The sequence below is a fragment of the Fusarium falciforme genome, chromosome 2 (assembly GCF_026873545.1).
Source record: "Fusarium falciforme chromosome 2, complete sequence".
Classification (NCBI taxonomy): Eukaryota; Fungi; Ascomycota; class Sordariomycetes; order Hypocreales; family Nectriaceae; genus Fusarium; species Fusarium falciforme.
Genome location: NC_070545.1, coordinates 2,266,928 through 2,288,060, shown reverse-complemented (window position 1 = coordinate 2,288,060; position 21,133 = coordinate 2,266,928). Strand labels below are relative to the sequence as shown.

The 21,133-nt window shown below is 52.8% G+C and overlaps 4 protein-coding genes across 4 annotated transcripts; 2 read left to right on the top strand and 2 right to left on the bottom strand.

Annotated features, from left to right (window-relative positions):
• Positions 1 to 1,622: 1,622 nt before the first annotated feature.
• NCS54_00265500 (DNA topoisomerase 2) lies at positions 1,623 to 7,169 on the top strand (the record flags this gene model as incomplete). The annotated part of the gene is made up of 4 exons (XM_053148250.1): positions 1,623 to 1,913; positions 2,103 to 5,432; positions 5,481 to 5,750; positions 5,802 to 7,169. The coding sequence occupies exons 1-4, from the start codon at positions 1,851 to 1,853 to the stop codon at positions 7,167 to 7,169; spliced, it is 5,031 nt and encodes a 1,676-aa protein (XP_053004225.1). The 5' UTR covers positions 1,623 to 1,850.
• A 496-nt stretch (positions 7,170 to 7,665) lies between these two features.
• NCS54_00265400 (Hypothetical protein) lies at positions 7,666 to 8,790 on the top strand (the record flags this gene model as incomplete). The annotated part of the gene is made up of 1 exon (XM_053148249.1): positions 7,666 to 8,790. The coding sequence occupies exon 1, from the start codon at positions 7,738 to 7,740 to the stop codon at positions 8,788 to 8,790; it is 1,053 nt and encodes a 350-aa protein (XP_053004224.1). The 5' UTR covers positions 7,666 to 7,737.
• A 2,226-nt stretch (positions 8,791 to 11,016) lies between these two features.
• On the bottom strand, positions 11,017 to 13,665 carry NCS54_00265300 (Hypothetical protein; the record flags this gene model as incomplete). The annotated part of the gene is made up of 1 exon (XM_053148248.1): positions 11,017 to 13,665. The coding sequence occupies one exon, from the start codon at positions 13,663 to 13,665 to the stop codon at positions 11,017 to 11,019; it is 2,649 nt and encodes an 882-aa protein (XP_053004223.1).
• Positions 13,666 to 15,777: 2,112 nt separating this feature from the next.
• NCS54_00265200 (Hypothetical protein) lies at positions 15,778 to 19,381 on the bottom strand (the record flags this gene model as incomplete). Its single annotated transcript, XM_053148247.1, has 3 exons — positions 15,778 to 17,590; positions 17,641 to 19,000; positions 19,063 to 19,381. The coding sequence occupies 3 exons, from the start codon at positions 19,379 to 19,381 to the stop codon at positions 15,778 to 15,780; spliced, it is 3,492 nt and encodes a 1,163-aa protein (XP_053004222.1).
• Positions 19,382 to 21,133: the final 1,752 nt, after the last annotated feature.

The window sequence follows — 21,133 nt, the reverse complement described above, 5'->3', positions numbered from 1 at the left end:
CAGCTTTGGGCTAATTTGGCACTGTCTGTCTGGGTTAGTCACGGCCAGTTTGTTGCCGCAGATGAGCTCCCCACCAGATGATAGAGACCCGTCATGTTTGATCATCTGGTGAGCTCATCGGGCCGAGCTGTACACGGATTCGGCAACAACTGCTTCCACACCTCGGGACCTGTATGTGGGCAGAAGCTTCTGAGTCTCAAGGCATAGTTTCAGATGATTGTACACGATATCGATGTGGGACAGCGGGAGGCCAAGGCGAGGAACTGTCACTGCTTTCACGCGAGGTGCGACTGGAGGCGCCCACCGGCTCCCTGCATCGAATTCGGAGCATTCTGCCATTTTTCCTTCGTAGTAGGTGCTGTGGTGCTGTGAGAGTACATCGCATGTGCCGCCGTGTCCGTACGTGCTGCGTTGGACAGCTCCTTTCAGGACAGAGTGGTGGGAAGGTAGAAGGCCTGGTTTCAAAAGTGGCGATTTGCCAGACCATGGCCAAATCTACTTGCAGGTAATATGCAAAACCCGAGTCTTTTGGTATCAGGTGTGTCACGAGAGGTTTGCAGAACAGGCACATCGCTGTCGAGACTTTGGACGCTTCGAGGAACGACGAGTTGGACGACTAGGTGCGTAGAGTGATCGACGACCTAGACCCGCACTTTAGTACCACACAGAAGGAAATGAAGCTTAACGGGTACATGATGTAGAGGACGCGCCCTGCACAACGGCTGACCAAGTCAGACTGGCCTCAGGGCAACGGCCGGACCTCGTTCAGTCCCACGGGGTGATACGGACAGCCTCAGCCAAGCTAATCTCGAAGACGGTGGAACCAGGAGAATTATAAAGGAATGGCGTCTCGATCCAGGCAACACACGCCTCGTTGGGGAGGGCGACAGTCCACTGAGGGAGGGTTGTACATCCAGACTCGGCCCGCTCGTCCAAGACGAGACCGGTGCATGTCTGACTTCGAGCTTGACAGGCTCGTTTCTTCGAATAAGCGACCGCGGGAAGACTGGCCCACAGAGAGCCAACTTCCGATATTATCAAGCTGTCGCCGTCTCTACGGGGAAGGCTCCTGTTCTGGAAAGCTTGTGGAACGTGTGGCACTAGCCGAGTGTGAGAGTGATTAGGAGCAACGGCGGCTTGTTGACACTTCCACTGAAAGAAGAAATTGACGTTGCAAAGTAATCAAACTGAAAGAAACATTGAATCTTGAAATGATCGGGCCAGGATCTGACTTGCTGTAGGTAATCTGGGGAGCAATTTCGGTCTCTGGCAGTGATTCGTGAGAGACTTGCAAAGTGCAACGTCCAAGTAGCGTTTCTAGACTCGAAAAGCCGGCTTTTAGAGAATCTTTGCAGAGGATATGATGAAGACGTAGCATTCATCAAGCAAGACGAAGAAATTTATTTATTTCAAGAGGTTTCTGACGGGAAAGATGCCTGCTCGAGGTACGTTGCATCCAAAGGCAGCTTCAGGTGACAAGTCACGGGACCAGGCGTTTGCAACAGAGCAAACGCCTAAGGCATCAAAACACGGCCCCACATCAACGGCCGCGTCCCCTACATTCACGTTTGTTTACACTCGCCGGACCCTTGTTGCCAAAACAACATACTCGGTCTAGTGTGCTGTTAATCCCAGGCCCTGTCAGTCTGGCCCATCAAGTTTTCTCTCCTTCGTTGTCGCGACTTTGCGCGCGAGCGGTCCCTTTTATTCGATTGAGTCGCCATTTGCTTCTGAGTCCATTGTCTTTGTCTTGTCGGCCAACACCCTCACTTTTGTCGCATTCGTTGTCAAAACCTTGTTTATTGGCCCCTCATACCAGGTTCTTTTCTGCTCCCAAGAGCGCAAACAAGATGGATTCGGAAGCTTCCGACTTCAGCTTTGACGACGAGTCTGATGGCTACGTCCCCGAAGTGGTATGTTAATTTTAGGCGCCTTTCTTAACTGTCAATCAATGTCGCCGTGAATGCTGCTTCTGCCTGCGTCAGCTGCATCAAGGCCTTCCACTCCCCTCACCGGCGTCTTCGCTCGCACCAAACAACAACAACACCACCTTTTCGCATCGCAAGACAACAAAGGCCGAGTAACTGACATCAGAATCCCAGAAATCAAAAACCAAACCCGCCGTGAAGAAGGCTGCCACGCGGCCTGCCGTCAAAAAGATGGTTCAGACGACCCTAAAAACCAAGGCGGTGCCCAAGAAGCGCACCACGCCCGAGAGCGACGATGACCAGATGAGCGATGCGTCGGGCTTCTCGGACAGCCCTCCCAAGTCCAAGAAGCAGAAGAAGGACACCTCATCCAGCAAGTCTTCAGGTACTCCGTTGACGGAGCCCGATAACGACACGATGGATATCGACACCCCTGAGAAGCCCAAGACGACCAAGCCGAAGACGGCTACCGAAACATACCAGAAGCTGAGCCAGCTGGAACACATCATCAAGCGACCCGATACCTACATTGGATCTGTCGAGATGACCCAGCAATCAATGTGGGTCTTCAACAAAGAGACTTCGCTTATGGAGTACCGCCCCGTCTCCTTCGTCCCTGGTCTTTACAAGATCTTTGACGAAATTCTCGTCAACGCAGCCGACAACAAGCAGCGTGACAAGTCCATGACCTACATGAAGATCAACATTGATCGCGCTACTGGAGTGATCAGCGTGGAGAACAACGGAAAGGGTATTCCCATCGTGATTCACGAGAAGGAAAAGATCTACATCCCTGAGCTTGTATTCGGCCACCTTTTGGCTGGATCCAACTTTGATGATGACGAGAAGAAGACTGTTGGTGGCCGTAACGGTTACGGTGCCAAGCTCTGTAACGTCTTCAGTACCGAATTCCAGCTTGAGTGTCAGGACAATGAGCATGGCAAAAGGTACAAGCAGGTCTGGACCGACAACATGCAGAAGATGCAGAAGGCCAAGATCACCAGCAGCAAAACTGCCGACTTTGTTCGAATCACCTTCAAGCCGGACTACAAGCGATTCGGCATGGAGGATGGCATTGACGATGATCTCGAGAGGCTTCTGTACAGGAGAGTCTACGACATGGCAGGCACCGTCCGGGGCATCAAGGTGCATCTGAACGGTGAAGTTCTTAAGTTGAAGGACTTCAAAAGCTACTGCGATCTCTATGCCAAGTCCATCGCAAAGGAGAGGATGGACGAAGAGGGCGGCACACCAACCTGCAATGTGGAGATGGACAAGGACAAGTCACACCCTCGATGGGAAGTTGGCTTCGCCGTCTCGGATGGCACATTTCAGCAAGTTTCCTTCGTCAACTCGATCGCAACAACGTCCGGAGGTAGCCACGTGGACTACATCGCGAATCAAGTCACGGCTTATCTACTCAAAGCCCTCAACAAGAAGAAGAAGGGGCACACGTTGAAGCAGAGTCACCTCAAAAACCACATCTTCATCTTTGTCAACTGTCTGATCGACAACCCTGCATTCAACTCGCAAACCAAGGAGCACATGACGACCAAGACCAGCCAATTCGGTAGCAAGTGCCAACTTGGTGAAGACTTTCTCAAGAAGGTTGCCAAATCCGAAGCTATCCAGAACATCATGGACTTTGCGGAGAGAAAGGCAGACAAGATGTTGGCCAAGAGCGATGGCAACAAGCGATCACGAGTGAGCAACGCCAAGCTGGTTGAGGCCAACTTGGCAGGCACCCGACGAGGCCATGAGTGCACCCTGATCCTGACAGAAGGTGACTCTGCCAAGGGTTTGGCCGTTTCTGGTCGTGCCATCCTTGACCCTGACCGCATCGGTGTATTCCCGCTCCGTGGAAAGCTGCTCAACGTTCGTGATGCTAGTGTCGATCAGATTACCAAGAATCAGGAAATCCAGAACATCAAGCAGTTCCTGGGTCTGAAGCACAAGCAAGTGTACACAGACACCAAGAGTCTTCGATACGGCCATCTGATGATCATGGCCGATCAAGATCACGACGGCAGTCATATCAAAGGTCTTCTCATCAACTTCCTTCAAGTTCAATTCCCATCTCTTCTGAAGGTTCCCGACTTCTTCCGAGAGTTCATCACTCCCATCGTCAAGGTTTGGCAGGGCCCCAACCCCAAGAAGCCCCTTCGCCTCAAGTCTTTCTTCACACAGCCCGAGTACGAGGAGTGGAAAGAAGACCACAAAGATGAAATGGGCCGGTGGCACTCCAAGTACTTCAAGGGTTTGGGAACAAGCTCCAACGAGGACGCCCAAGTCTACTTCACCAACCTAGATGATCACTTGAAAGAGTTTGAGGTGATGAAACCTGAAGAAGCAGATCTCCTGGACCTGGCTTTTTCCAAGAAGAAGGCGGATGCTCGAAAGGAGTGGTTGGGCAACTTTGTACCCGGCACCTACTTGGATCATTCGACAAAATCCATCAGTTACTCGGACTTCATCAACAGAGAGCTCATCCTTTTCAGCATGGCTGATAACATGCGATCAATCCCTTCGGTCCTGGATGGCTTCAAGCCTGGTCAGCGCAAGGTGATCTACGCTTGCTTCAAGAGAAACCTGGTCAAGGATAAGAAGGTTGTGGAACTGGCTGGTTATGTGTCTGAACAGACAGCATACCACCACGGTGAGGCGTCTCTCCAACAGACCATCATTGGTCTGGCCCAGAACTTTGTGGGATCGAACAACATCAACTGCCTGGAGCCAAGTGGAAACTTCGGTTCTCGACTCGCCGGTGGTTCGGATGCTGCTAGTCCCCGTTATACCTTTACTCGACTCTCTCCATTTGCTCGCAAGATCTTCTCAGCCATGGATGAGCCCAACCTGCAGCATCAACACGAAGATGGCAAGAAGATCGAGCCAGTGGCGTACGCACCCATCATTCCTATGGTCTTGGTGAACGGCGCCGACGGTATCGGAACAGGCTGGAGCACATCCATCCCCAACTACCACCCAGAAGACATCGTCAGGAACCTGAAGCGACGAATGGGGCGCCTTGACGAAAAGGATGGAGAGGAGCAGCCATTCGAGACCATGGTGCCCTGGTTCCGCGGATGGAAGGGCCAGCCTGAGGCTGCTGGACCCGATCGCTACAAGTTCAACGGTGTCGCCCAGCAAAACGAGCGAAACCCCAATGAAATTACCATCACCGAGTTGCCCATCCGAGTGTGGACAGACGACTTCAAAGCGCGACTGGAGAAGATCATCAGCGGCAATGATGGCCCGGCCTGGATCAAGGACTACAAAGAGTTCAACGACCACAGCGTTGTCCACTTCGAGGTGATGATGGACGAGAAGCACACCGAGAAGGTCCTGGAAGAAGGAATTCTTGAGCGGTTCAAGTTGCTCAAGCAGGTGGCCACCTCCAACTTAGTTGCATTCGACTCTAGGGGTCAGATTCGCAAGTACGAGAAGGTAGAGGACATCTTGGAGGAGTACTACCACTACCGATTTGACATGTACACGGAGCGAAAGGTTAGTGATTCTGGACCTGTATCGGATGACGCGTGCTAATTTGTACAGAAATACTGGTTGGGTGTCTACCACGCAGATTACCGCAAGCTGAAGAACCAGGCTCGGTTCATCAAGGAGATCATCGACGGTGAGCTCATTGTTGGCAAAAAGAAGAAGACTGTGCTCGTCCAGGAGCTTCGAGACCGCAAATATGAAGCCTTCCCTCGCGGCGGCGACAAGAAGAAGACAGCCGACGAGGAGGACGACGATGCAGACGACAACCAAGACGCGGAAGCAGACTTGGACGGTGGTGCCCGGGATTACGACTATCTCCTTTCGGTAAGTCATGAGCAAGGACTGAATTAACAGTTAAAAGCTAACCGACTCCAGATGCCCATTTGGTCTCTTACGGCTGAGCGCCTCGAGAAGCTCAAGGCGGCTATCGAGAAGAAGAAGGCCGAACACGACGACCTTCTTGCCCTAAGCGAGAAGGATCTCTGGTGCAGGGACCTTGACGAGTTCTCGGCCGAATGGGAGAATCAGCTTGCGCTTGATGCCGAACTAAAGACTAACATTCGCCGCATGGGCCGCCGCGTTTCCAAGAAGATCGGAGCTGGCCCCGCCGGTCGTGGGCGAAAGGCCAAGGATGATGATGACTACGATCCCGGCAAGAAGAGCCGTGGAAGACCAAAAGCGGCGGCAGCCAAGGCAGCACCAGTCAAGGTTGAGACGAAGAGTGCTCAACGGTTTGCCGAGATGTTCAGCGCAAAGCCAAAGGTCAAGAAGGAAGCAAGCGCCGACCCTATGGAGGTTTCGGACAACTTCTCTGATGACGACTATGCAGCTCTCAGCCGGGGCAAGCCAGCAGCCAAGGCTGGCCCATCATCACCTGAGGCGCTGAACACCGGACGCGTCAGACGAGTCGCCGCATCTAGGGCCAAGGCGATCATTGACGACGATTCTGAGAGTGACGACGACCAGATGCTTGGCGATGTTGGTGATCTGGTCAAGGGCATCGGCAAGTCTGCTGGGGACTCGGACAGAGGCAGGTTTAGTCTGCATGCCATGAGCCGACCAGACTCCAGCCAGGGCAATGGCAGCATCACGGGGCTCTCTAAGCCAAAGGTCAAGTCAGCCAAGGCGTTCGACTTTGACGATGACAGCCCGGATGATACAAACTACGAGATGCTTGCCAAATCCTCACCACACAAGACGGCAACGGCAACGGCAGCCAAGGAGGATCACATCGACAGCTTCTTGTCAGATGACGAACCCGTTGCTGGGCCATCCAAGGCAGCGGCAGCATCTCAACCAAGGCCTGCCAGTCCTGAGGAGTCTGCGTTGCCCGCAGGCCTGTCTTTGGTGAAGAAGGGACGTGGCCGGCCTGCTGGTTCAAAGAACAAGGCCAAGGACGACGCGAAGCCCAAGGCTACCGCCAAGGCTGCTACCAAGGCTGGTGCTAAGACTGCCACCAAGACGGCTGCCAGGGTTGTATCCAAGACAGCTACGAAGCAGACGACCTTGTCTCCAGCGGCCAAGGCGTACGCTGCCAAGAAGGCAGTCAAGAAGTCGGTCCTGGATGACGACTCTGACGAGGAGATGGCGGAGCCGGACTCGCCTCCTGTCAAGGCGTCGAGGGCACGCCCCGGCCGGGCTGCAGCTTCGAGACGGCCTGTTGTAATTGACGATGATTCATCAGTCTTGCAACCGGATGAAGAGAGCGATGATCCTTTCGAGGTGGATGACGACGAAGACTAGACTCGTCTACTGGACATGAGTTGGTGGAAGGGAAGCACATGAAGAGTACTTGTTCTTTTCGAGAACCGTTGTTTCTGGTTCATTGTTTGCTTGTGTTATTCTTCGATTATGAAGCTTTGAGTGGCAACAGAACACCAAGGCATGGGTCATGACGGGTGTGGAGTGAAGGATGGATCCATCCAATCTGAGGATTGTGGTTTGGCGGCGTCGAGGACGATGATCATTTGCTTTTTTTTTTCTTTTTGGGCTTGATATCCGAATATGAGCACATACCTACACTTGCTACTGATAAATGATTTGGTATTTCGTAGCTTGCATGAGTGAGTTACCGTGAGGCTATACAACCACTGTGAAGCTATACAGAACCCCGTATACAGCTGATGGTACCTGCCAATGTGAGGCGCCAAGACCCTTATCGATAAGAGCTAGCTTCCCCTCCAACGCGGGGCTTTCCCTGCAGGGTCCAAAGGTGGAATTTGTCAACCTCCATCATTCCTCATCTTGCCCTCTCGCTTTGCTCGCCACTCTCCTTCTCATATTGTCTCTCACTTCACAATCTCCTCAGAAAATGGCTTCATCAGACGAGCCACAGTCTCTCCGGTCTCTCTACGAAGCTGCCGAAGAAAAGCGCCATGCCTTGGACAACGCCTTTGAGGCGACCTCGCCCGCCTATCGCGCCGATCTCGAAGCAGCCCTCTCCCTCTATGCAAAGGCTCGCGACCGGATGGCCGCTGTCTCTCTCTTCTCTGCCAACGAAGGAGTAGAAGATATCTCGACCACCGATCTGCCATACCTACTACTCGATGCTCACGTCGCCGAGCTCGTACAAAAGACGCCCAACCTGAGTCCCGATCAGCGACAAGACGTCCTCTCCGAGTCGCGCTCTGCCTACGAACGCTTCCTCGCTGCCTTAGACGGCTACGGTCTTGTAGGAAATCCTTATGACAAGCTACTGGAGCGATACCGTGACGACCCAGACAGCTTCGCCGTGGTGGCGAGCAACGACCCCGCAGCCCGGCGAGACGGCAAGATCGCAAACTACCGCGCCGAGAAGCAGCTGAAGGAGAAGCTCGAGACATTGCGGCGCAACCCGCGATACCTGGAACACGGCGACGAGGAGATTGTCCGTGAGCTGTACCTCACACAACTCACCTCGGCGGTGCACGCAGCTTTCCAGGCCCTCGACTCACTGAACCGCGAGGTGGCAATTCTCGCCCAGGCGCCCCGCCCCCTCGCCCCCTCGGCCGTCGACACGCCGTCCGCTGACGATCACACGTCCCGACTTGACCAACCCTTGCGGAGGCTACAGTCCGTGACGGGCGGCCCACTGCTCTCAGCGCAGGGCAAGCCGCTACAGCCCTTTACCCTAGTGGGCTCCCGGGATGAGCGGGCGAGGGGCGTGTTCCGGCCGGGCCATAACCTACCGACCATGTCCATTGACGAATACCTCGAGGAAGAGAGGCGGCAGGGCAATATCTTGCAGGGCGGCGTCGAGAAGAAGACGGTGGTGGATGAGGACGACATGGAGGCCGTGGACCGGGAGACGTACAAGCAACGCGAGTGGGACGAGTTTGTCGACCATAATCCCAAGGGAGCTGGAAATACCCTCAACAGGGGCTGATCAAAGTCAAAGCCCAACTTGATTAAAAGGTGTTTAAAAAGAATTTATGGACACAATATGGAGAATGGTATGGCGTTTCTTGGAGTGGGCTGTGTGACAAGGTGGAGGATTTGTATAGAGCTGGCAACGATAATAGGCATATATCATTTGGCAACGAGATCACGAACAATACAATCAGGCTTAGCTGGGACTTTTTTTCTTTCCATTGTCCTCTTTATGAAACAAAACCAACAGCCAAATTGCCAGCTGCGTATCCTTGAGTTCGATTATTACACTCTGGGCGTTGATTGTCCTTACCAGCGAGGACCGGAGCTGGGGGGTGGAGAAGATCTACTTCTTCTGTTTCTAATATTGCTGCTGCCGATGACGGCGCCGGTGCCGTTTCTATTACTGTTGTTGATGCTGCTGCTGTTGCTGTTGTTGCTATTGTTGCCGTTGGGGGCGGGAGGGCCTGGCTGCTGCTGCTGCCAATGCCGATCCCGATTCCTATGCTTCTGTTGATGTTGCCGTTGCTTCTGTTGTTGTTGTTGGTGGTGGTGGTGCTGGTGTTGCTGTTGCTGTTGCTGTTATTGCGCTGTGGCTGCTGCCGCGTTGCCGCCTTCGCTCCCGAATTAAACGCAGTTTACATTTCTAGTAGCCATCCATCAGATCTGTCATTAGTATCCATATGATCTCAATCTTCAAGCCCTGTTGTGACTCAGATAGCATGCAACAGTGGCTCTATGTGCTGTAACATTGAGGCCGGGGATGGGCACTTGCGCTTACAGCGGGCGAAAGAGAAGGGAGACGCTCGGGGTGCTTACAGCGGGCAAACGGAGGGAAAATGATTTTCGCGCTGATAGCAGTGACTCAATCTAATAGATTGAAGTGAATTTGTCTCGGTAATGGCTCGAAGAAAGGAAGAATGCTTTACTTGTGATGGTTCAGGGGAAGGAAGAGGAAAGAGCTCAACAAAACCTTGATACCATTACACGTGACCTACCTGTCACCTCAAACAGGGAAGGATTGAACCTACCATGCCTGGCATATCTCAATAGAGGCATCCTCTCATATCAAGATAACCTCCATGATAACAAAAAGCCCCCGTGGTGTAGTGGAAGCACGCTCTGAGCTGCCGCCAACACGCTGAGCATCTCTATTCGCTTGAGATGGAGACGCTCGGCGTGCTTGCAGCAACGCGGAGAGGTCCCAAGTTCAAACCTTGGCGACGGCGCTGTTTGTTGTTTTACCCCCAATAGACTCTGCTTAACGAGGTTGGTGGCAGTATATCCTGATGATTAGGCTCTCTCCTGATTAGAGTCTTGATCGATTATAACTAAATGCATAAGCTTGGCTAATACTCATCATAAGGGTATAAGGACAGTATATATTTCATTCTTTTTACATTAACAGGTATCTTGTCTTCTTGAATTCGTATCTTCCATTCTTCTTAAGACAGTTGACGTTGAAAGTGGGTATGAGGCTCAGAGAACCTTCGACATTGTCATGTGGGGCAGTGGGATGGTATTCAGCCCTACGAGTCAAACACTTGCCGGCCTTTACTGATGAGACCAAATGGATGTTGGAGAAAATCATGGCGGACGGGCAGTATTCAGGTGTCGCTGATCAAGGGTGGTTACCAAGGAAAAATCCACGCAAGTTCGGATGAGTCTTGTGGTGATGTCCCAATCTCGGTGGGGCTACAATCGCATGAGGTTGCTGGCAAGATATAAAGAGAGGAGTGAATGAGTACGTTCTTTGATTTTAGAAATCTTACCGGAAACTGTGAAGCGGCCAGTGACACCAACGGGTAGTAGATTATGTTGACATTCTGAGCTGTGAGGTGATCGCCTGGTGCCACACGAGCCCGAACAGAGTTGCCATTCACTGGCGATGTGACTCGGCGTTTTCTTCCATCATATTTTCCGTTGCAAGTTTTGCTACTTCCTTAGTTGAACATTGCTTGAGAAACCGTCAAGTTGGATCTTGTATCCACCAACGCCGAGAAAGAACCGGCTTCGCCGTCAATCCTACTTCGCCTCATGGGCTCATGCAACAGCAACATCAGCAGAGATGGGTACATGGCAAGTAAATAGGACCAATGTGCTCGACGTAATAATAGTTTTTACTACGTAAGCTAAGTGCCGTGTATCTAATTCCACATAAGTGCGTCAAATGTCATGTCCCCTCATTTTGTAGAGTAGTCATCCTGCCAGTGTTCACATCCAAGTATATCTTACTCCCACATCAAACCATTACTGTATCCCCACTATCGTCACTGTCGCTGCCCCAGAGATACATGTCGTCGTCGTCGTCATCGCTCGACTGCCGACCTTCAGTCATGGATCGTGTCTCTGAGTCGGCTGCCTCGACTGTCAAGTCCACGGCCTGTCCAATGCTCTGGTGGTCGGCAGGAATCTCGAATCGAGCATCTTGGTAATCGTCTGATCTCCCTTCGGTGAATGACTCTGAGGCAATAGACTGGTCTTCGGAGATGACCCTATCCGGATGGTACACGGTCGAGATGCTGTCGTGAACGTCGATGGAAGCCCCGGTGGTGCTCCCCCACATACGTAGCGCGTTCATGTCCTCCGTGATGAACTCCGTCACACTTGATGGCGCTGATGGGATAGTTCTGCCTGTGTGGTATCCTGGGCCAGGTCCGTTGGCTCCCCAAGAGGTAGGCGGGAGCAGATCTTGGAATACTCCTCCACTGCCGTCGTCACAGCCTCCCGCCCATAGAGGCAAGTACTTTATCTCATTGTTGGTGAGTGTTAGGAGGAGGTGACGGGTCAGGTTCAGCGGCGGTTCAATTTCGTGACGTAGCCAGGACAGTGTCGTCGATCGGAGGGCATCCTTGACCCCCCGCTCAATGCAGTCCAACCACACCGTGGGATCTTCACCCAACCACTTGCGGATATACCATTCCAGCCCAGAAGTTTGCACTTGTGCAGGTGCACAGATAAGGACGTCCCTTAAAGATTGAAATGCTTTACTCGTGAGCGTACGGTAAGTCGTCTGCAAATAACCAGGCAGTTGACACTTGCAGTCACGATACCTTCGGTCATCCAAGAGAGTACCAAGTTCGTTGTAGGTGATGGAGCAGAGAAGTAGCTGAACTGGGTTGAAGGAGGACATGATGACGCTCGTTTTTTCGAAATGCCTGGGCTCCACGGACAAGAGCCGGTCGTGGTCGATACTGTTCAGCGCCGGGTGATTGTAGCCCAGAGACTTGCTTGTGGCAGATTCATACGCGCTCTGAACTTCGTAGAGGAGAGCCTGCTTGAGAACTTGGACTGCATACAGAGCCTTTTCATTGACCAGGCCCTTTCCATTCGCAAGGCATTGCTCGATCTCTCGCATCTTGTTCCACTCCTCAATGTCCCAGAAGTCGAAAAGATCCGGATTTCGGAGCTGGGCGTCAATGTTCGATACACGCTCCACAAGTGCCATCGCTCCATGTTGGACGAGGTTCTGCAAGTCGTCGGGCAAATCACCCAGCCTTCTTCCAAAGATGGTAAACTGAGTGGTGGTTTCCTTGGAGGTAGAGGCCAACTTCAGAGCGGCCTCGTTCACGAGGATCCTAAAAGCCGATTGCCCGACCTCTGGCAACTCCAGGGCAAAGGCTATCTGAAGGGCTTCCTCGGGTAAGTGCTCGATCAGTGCCGTGTTGGGCCCATGCATGATCCATTGGGCAACGCGATCCCGGAGAACGTGGGCACAATCAAAGATGGTGCCGAGCTTCACAAGGGTCCATACCCTTATAGCGGAGTCGAGGATGACTCCTTTCCCTTCTAGTAGGAGGAGCAGTCGCAGAATCCCATTCCGATGCCGAATAGGACAGTAGTCTGGGACTTTTCGATAAGACGGTGTTTTGTAAACTTCATCTTCTCCCCTTGCTTTCATGGCGAGCGCGGCGTCTGGGCCTAGAGGAAGCTTGGGTAACTCTTTCTTCTCCTTGGGACTAGCCGTGGCATTTTGCCGTGCTTCAGTTGATGAACCCTCTCCCTTTGGTTCATCTTCTTTAGTCTCTTCCTCCTTTTGTCTTTTACATCCGCAAATATCATCGTGACCACAAACGAGCCATGGATCGACCTCATTCGTCAAGTAAGTGCTCCACCACTTGATGATTCCAGGCGTCAACGATAGCTCAGTCATCTGAAAGACCAACTCATCGCCTTCTGAAGGCGGAGTCAGGTCCAACACATATTTGACGCCGTCGGCAAGCTTGTTGACGAGCTTGAGTCGCCTGAGGACTCGGAATTGATAGGTCGGCGCAAGCATCTCGGCAAATTTGCCTACCAGATTGCCCGAGTTGATGCGGAACTGGAGGGGCTTGAATGTAATGCCATTGCAGTCTGTGTAGCTGAGAGCTTCCTTCTGGTGAATAGGGTAGTCGATAAAGACAAGGGTATCGCCCTTGTTGAGCTCAAAAGCGATCGAGTGAAGGCGGTAGAGCTCAAAGTTCCGCGTCTCTTCAATCTCACTCTTTTTCATGAGCGGGGGGAGCATCTTGTCCACCGTGGTGGTGGGCTTGTTGAAGTGAATGCTGTTCCATTTGGAGAGGGGGGCGGGCTTGGGTGACCCCAGGTTGTCGATGCTGAGTAGTGCGTTGGTATCATCGTTTTGGGAATTGGCGGTAGTGGCGGTGGTGGCTGCAGCTGTGGTTGTGGTTGTGGTTGAGGTTATGGGAGCAAGTGGCAGAGGCAGCTCATCAGCCTCATCTTCAAGAAGCTGGGCCATTTCGGCCTCTATTGCGGCCTCCCAGTCACTGGGGAAATCCATGGCAGTCAAGCAGACGTGGTCGTGTTGACCTCCCACTTGATCAATGTCGATGCGAGGAGTGTCGAGAGCAGTAGAGATGATGGAACAGAGACAATCTGGAGGAGAGGGCATGGAACAGCGATGAGGGTGAATACAAGAAGGCAGCGAAATTCACATTCAAATGCAGGCTGCGGCGATTTCAATCAGGGCGGATGCCAAGGCGAGGCAAGGCAGACGGACAACCAGGAATGGAGGAGGGCTGTGTAACAAGGTGGCAGAGGCAGTGCCGCTGTTGGTGTTGGTGAAGCGACAGATGTAAAGGTGAGGCTTTGATGCTAAATATCAATAATGATGTCGAGAAATTGAAAAAGTGTGAGATGAAAGAGATGGGCTGACTCGATAAGAATTGGTGATCAGCCCTATGAGTAACACCCCAGAATCCCTCCCATGGACATTGATGCCTGAACTCGAGCTTGAAAGTGGGATGGTTGCCTTGAGGCTGTCATGTCAGCCTGCATAACTTCGGCAGGTGCTACGTACAAGGCAACATCAGCCGCCCTTGAGTAAACGGGACCAACAAGAGGTGGAATTAGGAATAGGTAGCGATGGCATTTCCGGGTACCAGACCCGTTAGTGATGCGCAGTTGGCATTGCGCGGATAGGCAGACAGGCAATTGACTTGAGCTTTCTACAGCAGCTGCGCCCCTGGCCATCGCCGTTGGGACGGTAGACATGGACTCGGCAACGTAACTGTCACGATCTGCTGACACCAAAGTTAATCCAGTACGGATTCTGATACAGTGCAGTTCCATGTAGCCCAGGTGCCTTGTAGATAGGCAGCCCAGGTCATACAACCTCAAGCAAACACAATTAGAGATTTTCCAAATACGGTACCAGCACCTTCGCTTTCCACAAAATTATCTACATGTTTATTCTTGAAAACTCATCTTCTATCAATCAGTTCATTCAGAATCCACCATCACCAGCAATCACCCTCTCTGCATGTGCCGAGTTTCATACTCCTCCCTTCCCCCGCAAAAAGGCTCCCCGCCATCAATGCCCCACCTCCTCCACCATCAACCTTCACCTCCAGATTCATGATAGACAGCTCTCATGACTATCGACACCACATCCATTGACACTGCCAGTCCAAAATGATCTCACAAAACCCCTTCTAGACCACAATGTCTCGGTGTCACAAGACAACGCCTCCCTTTACTTCTGCCCCCCAACAAAAAACAAACTACCCCTCCATCCCAATCGCCACCCACACCCCAGACCTTCCCACCTGAGCTCCCTTAGCTTATTTAGCTTCCCCCGGGAACGCCATGGCCAAGACGGGTTCGGGTAGAGGGGATCTTCCCCGATAGGCAAGGGGTTTCGTAATGAGCTTCCGACGACTTGTCCCGAGCTCAAGCTATGCCGTCTATAAACCCCAACCCATCCCTACTCCCACCCGAGAGCTTCTTCTCTCATAAACGTGACCGAGCTCTACCTTGATCATGGAAACCACAAAAGCAGCCATCACTTCCATCTCCACTCGACCCTTCTTGTAAGTTACCAGCCCTCCTCTGCGTATCGTCTAACATGCGAATCCAGGCGTGGTAAAGCCGTCATTGCACTCGCCGTCGCTGCTGCTGCCACCGCCGCTGCCTTCAGATACCAAGCTGCCGCTCTCAATCAGAACGACATCGAGCAACGAACCAGCAAAGCACCCCATGGCTATGTCTCGGTCGACCGTAGTGGTGGTGGCATCTAGTCCTTGACACTACCCTCCCTCTTGGGTCAACAACAGGCTCTACTTCAACCGCGACGAAGCACAGCCGTTCACTTGAGCTGGAAACGCCAAGAACACAAACATGAAGATGGTGGCGGTGACGCTCCCGGCACATTCGAGGCTTGATATTTGACGGCAGTCATCTTGCCGTAAGAACTACAAACCATTCAGAGGGTACAATTTCAGCATTAGAAACCGGTTCTTGTCCCAAGACTGCTATTTTGCAACAAATGGAAGAGGTTCTGGTGGGAATTCAAAGAAGACGACCTGGTTGGTATCGACATCGCCAACATGGAAACGTCCATATCAATGATGCATCTAAACAGCGTTCGGTATATACACAATTAACCCCTACAATTATTCCGCCCCATCCTATATATTGATCCTTGTATCGTCCCAAACCTGGCATCCTCTCAGCCATTAAACATGATCCCGCAACGCCATATATGCTCCCCATGAGGTTCCTTTTACAGTGAGCCGCCCTTCTGAAAGAGACTGTCGTCCGTCTCCGCTTCGTCGTCTGACTCGTATGCCACCTCCTTCCCCTTGGCCTTGTGATCCCACAGGCCTGTCTCCTTCATACTTCTCCGACTGGCGGGTCGCTTAGACGCTGCCACCTTTCGGTTCCCGCTCTCAAGCTTGTACTTCCGTAGTCGATCCCGCCCAGCAACCTCGATCAACGGGGCCATCCTGGCCTCGTCACCCGAAGAGTTACGCCGGGTCGTAGGGGCCGTGGATGAGTTCTTCAGGTCCCGCATCTCCTTGATGATATCCGCAAAGCTTTCCTCCAGTGTCTTCATTCGAGCCAGCACCAGTCTTCCCATCCTATCGCGATCCCCTGTATCACCTCCGGCCGCCCGCAGCCGGTTGTCCTTCATCATCGCCATCGCCATCTGCGTCTGGAAGCTTCCGGGCATGGCTCCAATGGGATCGCCTGCGCCTAGGTGGTCCGACATGGCGCTCAAATCTAACGACGAGAGCCTCCTGATATCCTTTGGACGGTTTCGCGGCTCGATACTGAGCAGGGCAGACCGACTAACACCTCCCGCTTCCGTCATACCCCGTGGCGGCATTGTTGGCCGAGGCTTTGTGTTCGCCACGTACAAGGAGCGACGGGGTGAGCTGCGTCGTGGCGTCTTTTCTCCAGCGGTTGTGCGTCCACTCGTTCTTGGGCGAGATTGTGCTCCGTGAGGAGGTGACACTGGCGAAGCGCCCTGGATCTGCTTGATATCTTGTGGGTTGAACAGTATCGTGTTGGTCGACAGCGTCCGGTTATGACCAGCTCTTCTTGCTCGGGGGGTTGGAGCACCCTTGCCCGATGAGCTTACGGACGAGGCGAGTTTTCCAAAGTTGCCAGGCATTGGCGTGAAGTATCCATCCTCTGGTTCCTCATCAATTCGATGGCTGCTGGCTACTTGACTCCGCCCAGCATTCGTGCCATGATCGTCTTCGTCCTCGTCATTTGTGACCAGCTCATCATCCCCATCCCCATCCCCATCCGTCTGGTCCTTGTATTCGGACATCTCGGCAGTCAACCGAGTCCTCGAGAAACGGGAGGGTCGGAGGGGTTGGCCTGCATTGGACATTCGATCAGCAGGATCACTCGCTGTTGATCGAACATCAGAGACGCGTCTCAGATTTGTTGCGCGATCAAAGCCCACACTCATCCTCCTTTGCCAAGGAGGCATGGTACTGTCCATTGCTGGCCAGTTACCTGGCGAAGTACCAGTGTCGTCATGCTGATCCATCCAATTGCGGATGGCCGTCTGTGTCTTGCGTCTTTCGTTCCGCCTCTGTGTCCTGAGCGTGACGGGATCGGGGACTCGCAAGAACACCTCCTCGAGAGCACGATCTTTCTGGAAACCAGCAACCGACTCCTCACGAACCCTTACACTGGGGCTGAAAATGGCTGCCCTGCTTGCTGGGTCCATGAAAGAAATTGCTCGACCTCGGTCACGGGTTGGGTGTTCCACCAGATCAGTCGGCTCGTACATGGATGGCGCCAGCCAGTATCTCTCATACAGATATATGCAGAAGAGCACTGGAAAGTGTGTGGCCTTGATCACGGTCCGATTCAGCCAGACAAACAGCCTCAACGGCATGAAATACCGTAGGGGCATAAGCAGCCAGGCAAAGATGTTGCTGGGGGCAATGTATGAGAACAATGCATCGTTCTTAACCATGGAGATGGTGTTGATTGCAAAGAGGAACTGATGTTCTTCATTGGCATTGGACGACACTGCCATGAACGAGTTGGTCAGGACGGTAATCAGGATTGTCCTGGATGGGTAGTTAGCAAGGGAAATGCGCACAAGAAATAGCAGACTTACACAACCAGGAAATGGGTGATGCTCAGGAATAGGACCAAGAGGCCTCTCCCCAGCCAGTTGTATGCATCCCACACCTCCCAGGCTGCCGGAGTGAATCCCATAAGAATCTGAAAGATCTTATAAGCAACATCACTGGCGCCAAACGAGTTCTTAGATAGCGTGAAGAAGAAGAAAAAGCCGCTGCAGAGGATCAGGATCAGGATGAAAACAGCAGCGAGATCGACGGCCATCAACCGGAAGGCGATGAGGAGTTGCGAAAAGTACTGGTAGTGATCCAAGATGCTGAAGATGCGCGGGAGAAGGAGGATCGCGTTGGCTGCAAGAACATCATAGGCCATGTCGTTCCAATGGTGGGGATCTACCAGGAAAACACCGTATGCTCGCATGCAGTAGTAGACGATAAGCAGCAGAAGGATGCCGAGGTCAAAGATGTTCCAGAAACTCATGATGTAGAGGGCAAATCCCTGCTCGTTGAAACCGACGAGCTCATCCAGCATAAATCCTGCGCTCCAAAACCAAAAGACCAATTCTAGGCCGGTGATCTGGACTGAACGTTCCGTGAGAACGGCGAGGAAGAGGCAAATCAAGACTGCGAGAGATATCGTAGAGAGAAACGATCTATAGCGAGGAACTCGGAGTCGAGAAAGCTTGAAAAGAGACGCCTGTCGAGGGTCGTAGAGTATGGCCGTACGTCGCCCTGGTGGAACATAGTGCGAATCTATAGACTGATGCCCCAGCAGGGGCGTCCTGTCATCCGCCTTGCCAATGTGCCCATTTCCATTGCGACCTGCGTCCGGTGGTGGTTCACGATGTAGGCTGTCGGCGGACGAGTGAAAGGTAATGGCGCCGCTCCAGATAGCCTCCAGCTGTTGGACGACAAGAGGGTGGGCGAGAAAGTGCTTGGCCGAGGCTCGGATCGCAACCTCGAGGGTTGATGTTCGGGACGCAATCAGGGGTAGCTTGGACGAGGGTGGTGTCCTACGAGGTGAGTTTGGTACCCCAGCTCCAGGCAAGCCTTGCAGGGGGTAAAAGTCGTAGGCAAGGGCATCGATGAGCTCCCGAGTGTTGTACTCTTTGAGCAGCTTCAAAGCTAGCAACTCGCAAACCTTGGCGCGAGTACTACTGATTCCTGCATTGCCTGGATATCTTTCGCCCTCCTTGTTAAACTGGAGGCAGTTTGCCATGAGGGCATACAAAGTTGCGCGGGTGAAGTGCTGAGTTCGGATTTGCTGCTGCATAGGTTTCACAAGAAACTGAGAAACCTGAGGAGATCGGAGTTGATCCCAGGAAAGTGTCGTCTCGGTACGAGCACTAACAACCACTCGAATAGCATGAGTTATGCTGTATACAGGAAGTGAATCTGTACAACAGTCAGAATACTAGTCAAAAACACCATTCTTGTTCCATGTTCAGGGTACGAACCCAGGTGGCTGGCAGAAAACAAAGGTAGAACAGGCAGGCCACCCCGTCTTCTACCATCTTCGTCCTGTCCATCGTCTTGGTCGTCTTCTTCATCACCATCATCGTCAACATGTCGATCGTTACTGTGGAACCGGGTCATGCCCTCGTCGTGGGATTCATCGGCGTCGTCATCATCGGCTTCTGTGAAATCGGCTGTGGCATGTCGTTCGAGAGTGTAGCGCCTACGAGCAGGACCGGGTGAGGGAGAAGGACTCGAGTTGCGGCGACGGTCGACTCGACGGGGGCCAGCCCTAGGACGACGCAGCAGCGAGGAGAACATTGGATCCAATGTTGATGTTTGCGAGTTAGGGAGGAGTCGCAGTCGCAGTCGCCCGTATGGTGCAAGCTTGGCGCCTTGCTCGATATCGTCTCAACGCGCCATGGAGGGGGATGGCGTTGACGGGGGTTGATGAAAGGAACGGAAGCGAGAGAACGGGATCTCCGCGACGGGTGTGGGGAATTAGTTGGGGAATAAGACAATAGAGACGGAACTTGAAGAAAAGGGAAAGGAAAGGAAAAAGGAAAAAACAAAAGAACCCAGACAAAGGAGGTCGTCGGCGTCGAGGCTCGAGGCTGGAGGAAGGCGAGCGACGGAGCGGGATGGGAAGGTCAGACGGGGTCCATCCAACACAACACAGCACAACCTCCATCCCGTCCACCATCCAACTCAGAACTTGCCCGTCCAGGCCAGGCCCGGGGCGCTGTCGCGCACAAGATGGACGCTAGCGAGAGCACCCAGTATCGCGACGGGCCCCTGGACGAGCTAATGGTTTAGCGGCTCTAGGGCCAGGAGTGGTGGGCAGGGTTCTATCTGGCTGATGACGGGGGGTTCCACCGAACGAACGGTCGACTTCCATTGCCTTGAAAATCAAGGAAGTTCAATGACTTGGAGGACTTTTTTCTCTCTCTATTTTTTCTTGATGCAACTGAGCTAATGCAAGTCAAAGCCGATGTTGATGCTATTAGACCGCTTGTAGCGCCAACCACTGCACCACCGGAAGTTTTCATCTTCACCAAGCAGCAAACCACCCATGATGGATGGATCGCCTCGCAGTGCAGGGCAAACGCAAGTCAGACCGGCCGAGCAGACGGAAACCAGGTGGAGCATCAAATTAGCCATGTCCCTGCTAAGACATTTCGTCCATTTGCGGGACTGCTGGAGTCGAGGCACCTCAAGTCACGACGTCGGGCTTTGTCTCGACCAACCATGACTCGCTGTTGGCAGTCATGGGAGAGGTCGAGTGTGGATATCGTCACTTGGTGCACCGAGTTTGTCTCTTGTAGAATTTGTATAGAATTGATGCAGAGATCAACTGTTGCTCGGCACTGATGTTCGGGCTGTTCATGGATCGGGAGGCGGTTGAAAAACTGGCCACTATTCTCACCTCACCTCACATCACACAGCATGATCAAAAAAGATTCTGGCGATCATGCTGCTCGCACCCTACTCGTCCAACGTCGCAAGAAGCAACAACAACCTGGAAATGGTCGATCCACTCACAATCAATCCAGCACCACTCGCGCCTAGACAAAACAGACCAGATGCGACGCCTTGCTCTCTCTCATTGCCAGCTGGAGCCCTGGTCGCAGCATCCATGTCCCACACTTAGTCTGTAAAACCAAGGCAGATCCCATGATCTGGAGGGCATCGAAATCACCGATCCAACAACACCATCTTCCTCTTTCAGGCATGCATCAACACAATTCCTGATTCTCGTCCCCTTGGTGAACACCCCCCTTTCTTGACAAATTGTCCGTGTGCGACGAGCACAACACGCACGAGCCAACGGCAATTCAAAGGAGCAATGAGCAAATCCACCAGATGATGGCCCGTCATCTTGGGTACAAATCCTCATCTCGATGAATTGCCGATCGACACTAACACCTCCAGACTATTACGAGCACAGACAATCTCATTCGCCAGAGATGGCCTCGCTCCGCTATCGCTACCTTATCTCGCCCATCCTTTTTCCCAAAGTGCCGCGTATCTCGTCAGAATAACCCCCCCGGTTCGTAGTCGAATCACCATCAC